A 12,633-nucleotide genomic window follows, 5' to 3' on the forward strand; every position below is an offset into this window, starting at 1 on the left:
ATTTGATCCTTGATTTATGTCCTGCAAACATCAGCTGCTGGGCAAAGAGCTCCTTCCTCATGTCCCCCAGGATCCCCCACGGCTGGAGGAGGGGGAGGGTGGTAGGGCCTGATTCCTGGGTGACAGCTGGCAGAAGATTGCTGATTTAAGGGCTGTTTCCTGGTGCCCTTGATTTTAGCTATGGGGCAATCCAGGGGAGAGTACTCCAGCTGGGCATCAGCCCCTGGGGAAATAGTGTTTTGCTGCTGTTTCTGTGGCTTTATTTCATTGCTGAGCCCCCCTAGGAGAGTTTGGAGCACTGAGACCTGCTGGAGTCAACACCCCGGGGCACAAAAGCTGGGGATGCCGAAGGGGGGGAAGCAGCCACTGCCTGAGCGGCCTTTTCCTAAGGGATGTGCTCAGGGCTGTTGCAGAATTGGGCCAAAACATTCTTTTCTGGTGAGAACTCTGTTTTGCTCAGCACCGGGTGTGAGGCAAGCTCCCGGCCACCCTGTCACAGCAGAGATTTAGGGGATCACAGAACATCCCGAGCTGGAAGGGACCCACAAGGATCATGGAAATCCAAGCCCGGCCCTCCCCCGCCATCGTGCCTGCCCCCCAGCCCTTCCACCAGCCTCCACTTCTCCATCTCTCAGAAAAAAACGGGAAAATTTCAGAGCCTGAAGGTTAAGAGCTAAGTTGGGGCAGTTCAGGGGTTGTGTCACCCCTCAGGTGTCATTTTCGCTGGGTACTTCAACAGGAAACCCATCTGAGATGTGATGGGTGGTCGCTGGGCTCAGCTGAGTCACGGCACGCTGCGAACCGGTGCTTTGGGCTCTCTGGTTTTATTTCGGAGCAACAGGAGGGAATTTGCTGTGAAGCAGGAAGCGGAGGGAGCGGACAGGCAGCCGAGGGGAGACGCTTCCCATCTCGCCCCTCACCGGGACGAGGGGCAGGTGTCCGCCCCTCCCTTGTTTTGCTGTGCTGGGACACCACGTCAGCGCTGCTCCCCCTCCTCGGATCCCGTGACGCGGCTTCACCGGAGGGTTGTTGTCCTCGCCTCGAAGCCAAGAAGGCCCGAGGAGGAGGCTCGCCAGGGCTGGGAAGCGCTGCCGGCGCCGTCCCTTCGCGGCTCAGCCCGGAGGCGGCTTTGCGAAGGGAGGTTTTGCTTCAGCAGCGCCCGGCCCGGCCCCGGCACCTGGCGCGGCGGCGGAGCTGAGCCCGGCGGAGCCGAGCCCGGCACAGCCACGCCGCCCGCTCGCACCTGCAGGCGCCGCGCTGGCACCACGTCCCCGACCCTGCGGGGACCGACAGCGCACCTGAGACCTTCCCCGAGCGCCCCGGGACAGGGCGCCGCGAGAGAGGGGATGGTGCGGAAAGGGGCATCCCGAGCCGTGGGGGGAGCACTCACTGCAGGTGGGGAGCCCCGCCCGGGCCGCAGCGAGGGGCGGCTGCACGGGTCCCACGCGGCACCGCCGCGCTGCCAGCCTGGCATAGCAGCAGGCTCGGAGCAGGCAGCACCTGCGGGAGAAGGAGAGCCTGGACTCGCCGGGAATGTGGCACCGGCCGCTTCTGCCCCACCTGACACAGGCTCTGCGAGCCGCCAGCTCTGCATCCACCTGCCCTGGATCGCCCCGAAGCTGCTCTTTCCAGCCCGTTCCCACGCCAAGCCTCTGCTTCCCCGTGCAATCCCTGCCCAGCGTCCTGGCTTCGGGACCGTCCCTCTCCGCTGGTGCCATCCCAGTTGTCACTGGCACCACCCTACTGACTCCGGGATGGAATTAGGGGTGACCACTGCCTCACTTTCCCTACTTCCCGAAAACCTGGGCTGCATTTTGCAAAGCTTCGGGGAGGGGCTGCAGAGCCCCGGGGTTATCCCGGGACCAGCGTTAGCCCTCCGGGGCAGTGTTGCCTGTACCGGTCCATTGAAGCCCTCGAGGTGCCCCATCCCGAGTAGCATCCGTGGGCAGTCAGGTTTCCTACGGTGCTTCCCTCGAGTCCCGGTGTGAACGTGCGTGGGTGCTTCCCATGAGCTGTGAACACACCTAGAGTGACCGGAAAAACGTGATTTTTTTGTAAGTTATATGCAGAAATGAGGCCTGGGGCACTGGAGAGGGAAGGAGGCCTTGCTGGGAGTCTCCCTGAGGGATGGACAGGAGTTTGGGGATGAGCCTGGCTCCCGTCTGTGGGTCGGGGATGCACTTACTGCAGGCAAACAGCATCGTCAGTGCTAGCAGGACCTTCATCTTCCTCTCACCTGGGCCTGGGAGGAGAAACAGGGCACAGGCTCAGCTGAGCAGCGTGGCCAGTTTGACAGGAGCTGTCGTGAGAAGCTTCCTCTGAAATAGGATCAACCCCCAAAATTGGGAGGGAGGAGAGCAACTGTGCCCCCTCACATCTGTGTTGCTGCCTCTTGGCCGAGAGCAGGTGGTTTCTGAAGCTGCCCCCCCACCTGAGCATCCCCCACCTCCCGTCCCACCACTCCCGCACTTCTCACCTCCTGTCCCACCGCTTTTGGCACCCAGTGCCGCTCTCCCCCTGGCTGCAGCCTCCCAGCTGTGCTTTCATTGGGAAGCGATTACACTTTTCCTGCAGGCACGGGCCGTTCCCGCTGCCTCCTCCCGACATTCCCCCCGTATTTTCCTTTCCACAGCAGCGGCGTGAGGGGGGAGGGGAGTTGCTCACCAGGGATCTTCCTCGCTGTCAGTCTGTCCTCCCGGGGAGAGCTGGCCCTCCGTGTCCAGCCCGCGAGCTCCGACTGGAAGCTCCAAAATGACTCGTCTGTCCCAAACCCACGGAATGCTACGCCCCTTCCCCCCCGGCCAGCCCCCTCTCCCCGTGGGCTGCAGCCTCGAGTGACGCAGGGGCCGAGACGGAGTTCTTGGAAAGTTTTGGGAAGATGTTGATTATTTACGGGGATTTCTCTCCCTGCCCAGCAGCAGCTCTCAGAGGAGCGAGGACGTTGAACAAGAACATTGTTTATTTCCGCGTTGATTTAATTTACAGCAGCTCTGGTGTGATCAGCACAGGCGGGGATGAAGGGCGATCCCGGCGCGGACCCCCGCATGCTCCGGCCCCGCATCCCTGCTCCCATCACCAGCACAGCTTGTTGGGGTAGAACTGGTAGAGTTTCCTGTAGCTCCTGATGTTTCTCCTCAGGCACAGCGCCAGGCTGCGGTCGCACTCACAGGACAAGTAGGAGCACCGGGAGCCCTTTCCTGCGGGACGAGGGGAGCTCAGGGTCAGCTCTGGCTTTGGGGGGGGGGGGGGGGTGACACCCCCTTTTCCAGGGCCCTACTCACTGCAGGAGAGCCTGTCATGGTGCCAGCTGTAGCGGTAGAGCCGTGTCTTGGCATGGCAGTGGTAGTTCAGGAGGTTTTGGTAGCAAGTATCGTGCAGCTGGCAGCATCTGCACAGGAGATTGAAGCTTTAGGGGATGGAATTTTCTCCCCCTCACCCCACAAACTGAAAAATATTCAAGAACGTGTCCAGCCAGGGGGCTTTTAAGTGGATTCTCACCTGTCTGTGGCATCCTTGGGGTGCCCCTTGCCCCCCAGGCCGCAGTAGCAGCCGTAGAAGCCGTAATGCAGAAGAGCATTTTTCCCTGTCGCCTCCGAGATCATCTGGTGCAGCTGCAAGAGGCTCCCGTGGGCTGGGGACAAGCCTGGAGGGGGAAATCAGGGATATCACGCTGAGTCCCTGCCCCCCCCAGCAGCAGCTCCATCTCTTCAGCCCCCAAATTGGCACCTAGGTGGTGATGTCTTAGAAATCATAATGCAATAGAGAGGAAATTTGTTCCCAGCTTGGTGCAGGAGAGTTGTTGCACGTCTGGGAGAGCTGGTGGTGGGGAAAGGTGAAGAAATCACCAGCCTGGTCCTAATTTCAATGAATGTAACTGCACAGAGAACCTTGGGACTGAGAGAGCACACTTACCCCAAGCAAACAGCGCAGCGAGGCCGAGGAGAGAGTTCATTCTTCTGACAGCTCTGGGGGAGGAAACCAAACCATTCCCTGTGATACCAACCACCACCTTCTTTCTTTCCCTCCTCATCCAGGAGCAGGGATGCTCCCTCTCTCCAGGGACTAGGAGAGGTGAGGGGCATAGGGATGTACCCATTGTTTCAGCACAAAGAGTCAGGGATGAGAAGTGATGGGAATCAGATGGTGGAGGGGTGGAAAAAAGCAAAAATCAGGGGAAAGGCAGAAAAATTGGAGGGATGATCAGCCCTCGAGGGCTGCACCCACTGCTCTTCTTCTGGGCTGGCGTCTCAGGCAGCATCTCCTTCAATCCTGCTTTCCCAGCATGGCACTCACCCCCCATTTGCAGCGCAGCTTCTGGTTAGAGGAGGAAAAGAAGGAAAAGCAATCCTCCATCCGATCCTGCATCCCCACTTACCTTGGGAAAGCCCTGCTGGCTTGCAGTGCCCTGCAGCCAAGTGGGATTGCTTTATATAGTTTGCTCCCATCTGCCTGGGGCTCCTTTGACCCAAATCTCGCTGACTGGGCTTTCCTGTGAAGGGGAAGGTGCCATCCTTCCCCTTTTGAGGAATGTCAGAAATCCCCCAACGCCCCAGCTCCATACCCCACGCACGGGGTGGCTGCTGCGTGGGATGAGGTGGAAAAGCAGCGTCACTTCCAGCCCAAGGAGGAAGCAAACACCCTCTGCCTCAGCCAGAGATGCCCAAGGGCCTTCTCCTCTGCCCTTCTCAGCACCAAGGAGCCGCATCAGGGGGGAAAAGAGCAGCCCTGGTTCAGGCTGGGCATGGACAAAGCAGGTTTGGGGCTTTCAAGGGGGTGTAAGGTGGTTCAGGGAGATTTATCATTTCTCTGGGAAAAGTTGATGGGCAACACTGAAAGCATCTCTAAACGTGCAGTTCCAAGAGACACGAGGCTGGGCAAACACTGGATGGTTACACCCTCGCTCACCATGAAAAAGCAGAGAAGCAAAATGAATGTTCTGAGGTGAGAAAGTGCAGCTTCCCTTTATTTCTATCCTTGTGGTTTTTCCGCCACCTCATTCCGCCCTTCAGCAGAAACCATTCAATCATCAACTGCCCTCCTGAATTAGCATTTGCCGCATCTAAGTGGTCAAGGCTTTGAAATCTTCTTTCCTCTGTGGATGATTACTCTTTAGCCCTTATGTCCAAGAGTCATGGAGTCCCAGACTGGTTTGGTTTGGGAGGGATGTTCAGGAAGGAAGGTGATCTGTCTGTGTCTTTTGTCTTATGTGTTGGAAAAATAGTTTTTTGTTGTCCTCCACTGACAAAGTTTTCAGCCAAGCCCTGATTCCAGCTCTGCTTTGTCCCTTGCTTTGTGCTTATCTGAATTGCCCACAGCTCGTTAATGCTCCTCGGGCTAATTACTGCCTCATTAATCACTTGCAATCCGTTTATGTACTCACGCTGTTTTCCTGCTTTTAGTGTGTTTGCATTAGAAAATGTGTTTCTATGAAATGCCGTGTATGGAATGGTTTATAGCAGGAAATAGATATAAAAGAGCAGTTCTGTCGTTCCGAGTAAAATCCTCACGTGCCAGAGACCAAACATCCCAGAAGATACTGGGGATACTCCTGTGAGCTTCTCCCTGTGCTGAGCTGTGCTTCAGGCTGTCCTGACTCTGGACCAGAGGAACATAAAAATAATATACAACTTAAAAACCATCGTGATGTGAAGCCTCTCATTGTATTTCCGGGACTGTTTTGTTAGTGTTCCTCACAAAGCTGTTTGGATGTGCCTTCTGAACTAGGAATTAGAAATTCATAGAATCCCAGAATCCCAGATTGGTTTGGATTGGGAGGGACCTTAGACCCACCCCCTGCCATGGGCAGGGACACCTTCCACTGTCCCAGCTGCTCCAAGCCCCGTCCAGCCTGGCCTTGGACACTTCCAGGGACCCAGGGGCAGCCACAGCTGCTCTGGGCAACCTGTTCCCCAAACTTAGTGCTTCACATTGGGACAGATCTGTGAATTACAGCCCTGTGGGGACCATGGAAATACTGGGGTGTCAGGCAGATGTTGTGGCTGAGCTGTGGGATGCAGAAGTGCTCCCCAAATTCGGCAGCCACAGTTGCAGTGCCTCAATCTCAGCAGCCCTTACAGGAAAACACCACGGAGAACCAGTTTGCATCCCTTTTATTGTATCTCTTTATTATCTTTGCAGGGAAATGAAATCAAGAGAGGAAGAAGGGACAAAAAAGAGGAAGCTGGTGTGTCTTTCCAGGAACTGGTGGGTCTCCATCCATGGTGTGTGTGCCCTTCTCACCCTGAGCAGCACCTCGCAGGGGGCCTCGGGGGCTCTGCCTTTTCTCAGCCCCCAACCCAGGCCTTTCTCGCTGGGGTAAAAACCAGCCAAAATCTGGGACTCTCTGTGCCGATTCCCCCTCCTCAGCACTGCAGCTTGCTTCCTTGGCATTTGAGCTTGAAGTAGAAGCGGTAGGAATTGTTGTAGGAATGCAGGGTGCTCGCGAAGCACGAGGCCACCGCGGTGTCACACAGGCAGGTCTCTCTCTCGCACCAGCTCTGCTCATCACCTGCGGGGGGAACACGGAGCCCTGCGGCGGCTTTCCCGGCCGGAGACACCGGGGGAAGGGGAAAGAGCAGCGCGTCCCCGTGCTTGCCCTCCCCAACCTGCCCACATCCTCAATGCCCATTCAATTATCCCAGGCGGCCGGGAATGGGGCTGGATTCATGCAGGGGATGCTCTCCTGTGTGCCCTGCTCCGGGGATGGGGTGTCTCGGGGAGCAGTGCTGCTCCGCACTCCCCGCTCAGTACTCACTGCAGGTGACGTGCCCGTCGGTGGAGGAGAAGCTGTACGGGGTGATCAGGGGGCTGCACTTGCCCTCCCTCAGCCTCCTGTAGCAGCAGTCGTGGGCTTGGCAGCACCTGCGGGGACCCCACGTCAAACCTCGGCCCCCAAACCCTCCCTCGCCACACCTGGAGGGCAGAGGGAAGTCCAGCCTCGAATTTAAGGCGACCAGGAGGAGGAGGAGGCGGCAAGGCAGCAGCGGGACTTGGCCGGGGAACGGTGCAAACCCCACCCAGGGCTGGGAGGCTGCCAGTGAGGGGCTTTTAGGGACCCCAGGCTGGGAGCGGTGACGCTGTTCTGGGTACTCACCGGTCAGTGGGATCCACGGGGGTCCCGGTGCCCCCGATGCCGCAGAAACAGCCGTACCAGCTGTAGGACAGCAGGGCGCTCTTCCCCGTGGCCACCCTGATCATCCGCTCCAGCTCCAGGACGCTGGTGCCAGCCGGGAGCAGCCCTGCGGGGACAGAGGATGGGCTCGTGCCGGAGCAGAGCGGGGAGCCCGGTGGCATTCCCTGCACCTCGCACCGGCAGGGGCTTTAAGCTGATCTGGCATTGCTGGATATGTGCACTTTCAGGGCTTGAACCATGAGAAGCTTTATCCCCCTCCGCCAGAATTATGGAATCACAGAATCATGGAATGGTTTGGGTTGGAAGGAACCTCAAAGCCCATCTTGTTCCACCCCCTGCCATGGGCAGGGACACCTTCCACCACCCCAGGCTGCTCCAAGCCCCGTCCAACCTGGCCTTGGACACTGCCGGGACTGGGGCAGCCACAGCTGCTCTGGTCAGCCTGTGCCAGGGCCACCCTCACAGGGAGGATGGCTTTTACAGTCTGGCTGTTACAGCCTCTTGATTTGGTCTGGCACGAGATATTTTGCCCTCTGGACTGGCTGTGCCATGCTGCAAACTGCAATCCCCCATCACCAGGATCAGCCATGGGCTTGGCACAGGCAGGAAAGGTGACAACAGGCTCCAGGGCCTCCCAAAATAAATACGGATCTCAGCATCCCAAAGCCTCCCCATCACAAAGCCCTCCAGGACTGCAGCAGTTCTACACAAAGCACTAGAGAGAAACTGCCAGATTTAAAAAACCTGAATTGTTCACAAAGACTCGGGGTTTGTACATGGATCCCGGCCTGGCCAGGGACAGCAGGGCACTTACCACAAGCCAGGAGCACGGCAAGGAGGAGATTCCTCATCCTGTGGCTGCCCTGGAGAGGGAACAACAAGGACGGGCGATGAACCAGGGGCAGGACAGAGGCTCCTCGAGTGCCCCCATGAGGGGCAAGGACCCAGCTGGGCGCACCCGGGCAATGCCTCAGGCGCAGTTGTGTCACTGTGGATACACAGCGTTGTAAGGCATCACCGAGTGAATCCCGACGGTTCTTTATCCCAGTTTTGGGATGTGGCGCCTGGCAGGGACGTGGTGGTTCATCCTGCCTGGGGCTGGTGGAGCAGCTCAGGACCTGCAGCCCTCCCCCCGTGCCCTGAGCTGCCTGCTGAGCACCAGGGCAGTGAAATCCCCTCTCCTTACCCCACCCGGACCTGCAGCTCCAACGCCGCCGGCTCAGTGGGGTGGGTTTATATGTCTGCGAGGCCCATCCCCTCCTCTATCTGTGCTGACGGCGTGCGTTGTTCCGAGCTGGGCTTTCCTGGAACAGGGAGCAGATTCCCATCCTTCTCTTGCCCAAAACCCACGAGTTTTCCCACAGCAGTGAGCACCAACACTCCCTCCATCGTCTCGCTCATCCCTGGGCACGAGGCTGTCTCCATCCCTGTGTGAGGCCAGTCAAGGCCTTGGCCATGGTTTTAAAATCCATGGGATTTGGTGGCTGGAGAGATGGGATGGATTTACATCCAGGATGGCACCTCAGAGGCCGTTCAATCCTTGTTCCAGGTGTAGAGGCAGCACATTGGGCTCAGTGTTGCCTTGGTTTAGCCAACTCACTCCCTGAAGCCTCAAAGATGATTTCACTTGGCTCCTTCCTTGCCACTGCCTCCCCAAATCCATGGCTGCATCCAAATCTGGCCTTCCCAAATTGCAAGGGAGAGAGTGAACACCAGGATTGCAGTTCCTGGGTCTGCAGTTTTCCTGTCCTGCCCTCAGGTTTTCCTGTCCTGCCCTCAGGTTTTCCTGTCTGCCCAGGGGGCAAGGGGTCTGTGAAATTAAACCACCAGCAGCAAAGGCTGGAAAAGCCATGGAAACCCGACTTGGAATGCTTTGGGAATACAGTTTATTTAATTACCATAAGCCAAACATGATACGGAGACACGGGGGAGGCAGAAAACCAGAGGAGATAAGGAACAAAAGCTGCTGTTTTCCCTTGAAACAGTGGGGCCAAGAGCAAACACAGACAAAAGCGCAGGTATCGGGTGATATGCAGGGCCCCACCCTCAGGGATTACCACACTCCTGGGGAAGGGAATTCGGGCTGGGAATTGTGAAGAAATGACTGAAATGACTGCTCTGGAGTCAAGAAGAGAAACCTTTGTTGAAATTCCCAAGGGCCACCAAAGCTGACATGGAAGGGATTTCAACCTCTTGGCTGTCCTCCAAGGTGGCAGAGCTCTCTGTCTGTCCCTGGGTTTTCCTTCCCTCTAACCTTTTATTTCCTGCTGCAAGTGGAATAAATCCCCATCCAAGCCTGTTAAGGATGGGCAGCAACCTCTCACCTGCCTCCCCACTCACCATCTGCACAAGAAACCACTTCAAAATGCGACAATGACAACCCCAGCCCCTGCTTTCCCCACCTGACTTTTAAAACCATGGCATCCCTAATAATTAATTAATCAACTCCTTTCCCACCTCCTCCACAAAATGCTTCCATTGCAGAAGGTTTTCCCCACTGTGGTAGTCATCATCTGTGCTGCTCCTGCTTTGGTGTTGCAGGCCCTTGGATTTGGAGGGAAAATCTGGGACTTTGCTGTAGAGTTTGGACAAATCTGTGTGAAAAGCATTATCCAGAGATGTAAAAGGAGAGCAGAGGGCTGGGATCACATGGATTTGGAATCCACACATGGTTTTAACTGAATCCTCTCATTTTAGGCCCTCCCTCTCTGTGGAGGATCTCAGGGGAGCACCCACACAAAGCTAAACCCTGTCTTTAACTAACCCACAAACTCGAGGGCTTAAAAACCACCTGTGGAAGTTATTATCCCACTGGAAACGTGGAACTTTTCAGCCTTCCTATGGAGCAAGCAGAGCCGAGTATCGCCCACCCATCTGTTTGTTCAGGGCCCTATTGAGGTGTAAATACCCCGTGTGCTTTGATCTGCAACGCGCCCGTTTTCCCAGCAGCGTTGCTACACATCCTGGCCTGCGGTGAGCTGATAGGAAGCTATTTCCCTAATTATTTTATTTATTTTCAGTGCGCAGGTTCGCCTTGATCCTCCCGCCCAACAGGGTGGGGACCCCAAGTTTATGGTGGATATTTATTGCTTGTTTCTTGCTGCCTTCGATGGGCATCTGTTAGTGGGGGCTTGAAGTAGGAGTGGGTTTAGAAAGGGATTAACGGGGAGAGATGGGAAGGTCGGTGTTTTGTGGGGTGTTCCCAGAAAGAAAACTGACTCAGGGATCATTTGTAGTCGGGGGGATCAGGAGGACTCCCCCTCCCTCCCAGCTGCAGCTTTCCCAGCACAAACTCCCCCACCAGAGTTGTTTTAGATCCCCGCGTGATCTTGTGGGTGAAGTGTAATTTTTTAAGGTGTTTTCATCACAATTTGTGAGTTTGGGGTTTATTTGTCTGGTTTTATTCAGCGGTCACTGAATAATGTCATAGGGAGGTTAAAACTTGTCTTGGTGCTCCCATCCTGCTGCCTTTGCTCAGGACGAGCTGTAACGCCTTGGTTTCAAAGCGCTGGGGTTCAACCCCAGATTTGGGTATTTAAGCAGGGTGACACCATTGTGGTTTTGCTTTGGGTGGGTTGGAGGAATGAGAATTCCTGCGGGAGGGCTGGGACACCCCGGGTTCCACAGTCACCCGTGGGTGGAGTTTGGGAGAGGCCCCTGAGCCACCCCTGCTCCCCCCTGAGCCACCCCTGCTCCCCCCTGAGCCACCCCCTTCGTGGTGGGCGAAGCCCCCGGAACCTTCCCAACATCACGGGGCTGCTCCTGTGCCATGCCGAGGCCTGAGGCCGTGTCACGGCCCCGTGCAGAGCCCACAGTGGGTCACGGCTGTCCCTGAGCCTGGGGACGTCCGCCGGCACCACACTGGGACATCCCAGCTGTTCCCAGCCCTGGTTCCATCATCCCCGCAACATCCTGGTTGTTCCCATCCCTGTATCCACCCCGGGACATCCCAGCTGTTCCCAGCCCTCGATCCATCTCTGGATCCACCCCGGGACATCCCGGCTGTCCCATTCCTGCCTGCTCCCATCTCCGTTCCCATCCATTCCCATCCCCATTCCCGTTCCCATCCGTTCCCGTTCCCATCCCCATTCCTGTCTCTGTTCCCGTTCCCGTCCCATCCCCGTCCCCGTTCCCATCCATTCCCGTCCCTGTTCCCATTCCCATCCATTCCCGTTCCCGTCCCCGTTCCCGTTCCCGTCCCTGTCCCCATCCATTCCTGTTCCTGTTCCCATCCATTCCCGTCCCTGTTCCCATTCCCATCCATTCCCGTTCCCATCCCCATCCCCGTTCCCGTTCCCATCCATTCCCGTTCCCGTCCCCGTTCCCATCCATTCCCGTCCCCGTCCCCATTCCATCCTCGTTCCCGTCCCCGTTCCCATCCATTCCCGTCCCCGTCCCCATTCCATCCCCGTTCCCGTCCCCGTTCCCATCCATTCCCATTCCCGTTCCCGTCCCTGTCCTCGTTCCCATCCATTCCCATTCCCGTCCCCATCCCCGTTCCCATCTATTCCCGTCCCAATTCCATCCCCGTTCCCGTTCCCGTTCCCGTCCCTGTCCCCGTTCCATCCCCGTTCCCGTCCCCATTCCCATCCATTCCCGTTCCCGTCCCTGTTCCCGTCCCCATTTCCATCCGTTCCCGTTCCCGTCCCCATTCCCATCCATTCCCGTTCCCGTCCCCGTTCCCATCCGTTCCCGTTCCCGTTCCCATTCCCGTTCCCGTCCCTGTCCTCGTTCCCATCCATTCCCATTCCCGTCCCCGTCCCCATCCCCGTTCCCATCCATTCCCGTCCCCATTCCATCCCCGTTCCCGTTCCCATCCATTCCCATTCCCGTCCCCGTTCCCGTTCCATCCCCGTCCCCGTTCCATCCCCGTTCCCGTCCCCGTTCCATCCCTGTTCCCGTTCCCGTTCCCATCCATTCCCGTTCCCGTTCCTGTTCCCGTCCCCGTTCCCCCCGTCCCCGTTCCTCTCCCCGTTCCCATCCGTTCCCATTCCCGTCCCCGTTCCCGTTCCTGTTCCCGTTCCCGTTCCCATCCGTTCCCGTTCCCATCCATTCCCGTTCCCGTTCCCGTTCCCGTTCCCATCCATTCCCGTCCCCGTTCCCGTTCCCGTTCCCGTTCCCGTCCCGGTCCCCGTTCCCCTCCATTCCCGTTCCCGTTCCCGTTCCCATCCATTCCCGTTCCCGTTCCCGTTCCCGTTCCCGTTCCCGTCCCCATCCCCGTTCCCGTTCCCGTTCCCGTCCCGGTCCCCGTTCCCCTCCATTCCCGTTCCCGTTCCCGTTCCCGTTCCCATCCATTCCCGTTCCCGTCCCCGTCCCCGTTCCCATCCATTCCCGTTCCCGTTCCCGTTCCCGTCCCCGTCCCCGTTCCCGTCCCCGTTCCCATCCATTCCCGTTCCCGTTCCCGTTCCCGTCCCCGTCCCCGTTCCCATTCCCATCCATTCCCGTTCCCGTTCTCGTTCCCGTTCCCGTTCCCGTCCCTGTCCTCGTTCCCATCCATTCCC

At 57.8% G+C, this 12,633-nt stretch overlaps 2 protein-coding genes across 2 annotated transcripts; both read right to left on the reverse strand.

Annotated features, from left to right (window-relative positions):
• Positions 1 to 805: 805 nt before the first annotated feature.
• Positions 806 to 4,582, reverse strand: LOC116454614 (phospholipase A2 homolog sphenotoxin basic subunit B-like). Its single transcript, XM_032131415.1, is given in 9 exon segments — positions 806 to 1,500; positions 1,898 to 2,024; positions 2,186 to 2,242; positions 2,665 to 3,197; positions 3,282 to 3,388; positions 3,499 to 3,643; positions 3,913 to 3,965; positions 4,376 to 4,452; positions 4,454 to 4,582. Coding segments are annotated over 6 exon segments (564 nt in total). The 5' UTR covers positions 4,511 to 4,582; the 3' UTR covers positions 806 to 1,500; positions 1,898 to 2,024; positions 2,186 to 2,242; positions 2,665 to 3,072.
• A 1,539-nt stretch (positions 4,583 to 6,121) lies between these two features.
• Positions 6,122 to 7,378, reverse strand: LOC116454616 (phospholipase A2, membrane associated-like). The gene is made up of 3 exons (XM_032131416.1): positions 7,094 to 7,378; positions 6,755 to 6,861; positions 6,122 to 6,508 (listed from the first exon to the last, which is right to left on the reverse strand). Exons 1-3 carry the CDS (start codon positions 7,291 to 7,293, stop codon positions 6,363 to 6,365), a joined length of 453 nt encoding a protein of 150 aa, XP_031987307.1. The 5' UTR covers positions 7,294 to 7,378; the 3' UTR covers positions 6,122 to 6,362.
• Between the last annotated feature and the right edge of the window lie 5,255 nt (positions 7,379 to 12,633).

This window comes from Corvus moneduloides, chromosome 22 (genome assembly GCF_009650955.1).
Source record: "Corvus moneduloides isolate bCorMon1 chromosome 22, bCorMon1.pri, whole genome shotgun sequence".
Classification (NCBI taxonomy): domain Eukaryota; kingdom Metazoa; phylum Chordata; class Aves; order Passeriformes; family Corvidae; genus Corvus; species Corvus moneduloides.

What these genes read in the sequence shown, in the direction of transcription:
- LOC116454616 (XM_032131416.1), bottom strand. Translation starts at nt 7,293, where the DNA reads ATGCCACCGGGCTCCCCGCTCTGCTCCGGCACGAGCCCATCCTCTGTC. An exon ending in CCCGTGGATCCCACTGACCG is followed by an intron (nt 6,862 to 7,093) that starts GTGAGTACCCAG and finishes GGGTCCCCGCAG; the next exon opens with GTGCTGCCAAGCCCACGACT. An exon ending in CGACGGGCACGTCACCTGCA is followed by an intron (nt 6,509 to 6,754) that starts GTGAGTACTGAG and finishes TTCCCCCCGCAG; the next exon opens with GTGATGAGCAGAGCTGGTGC.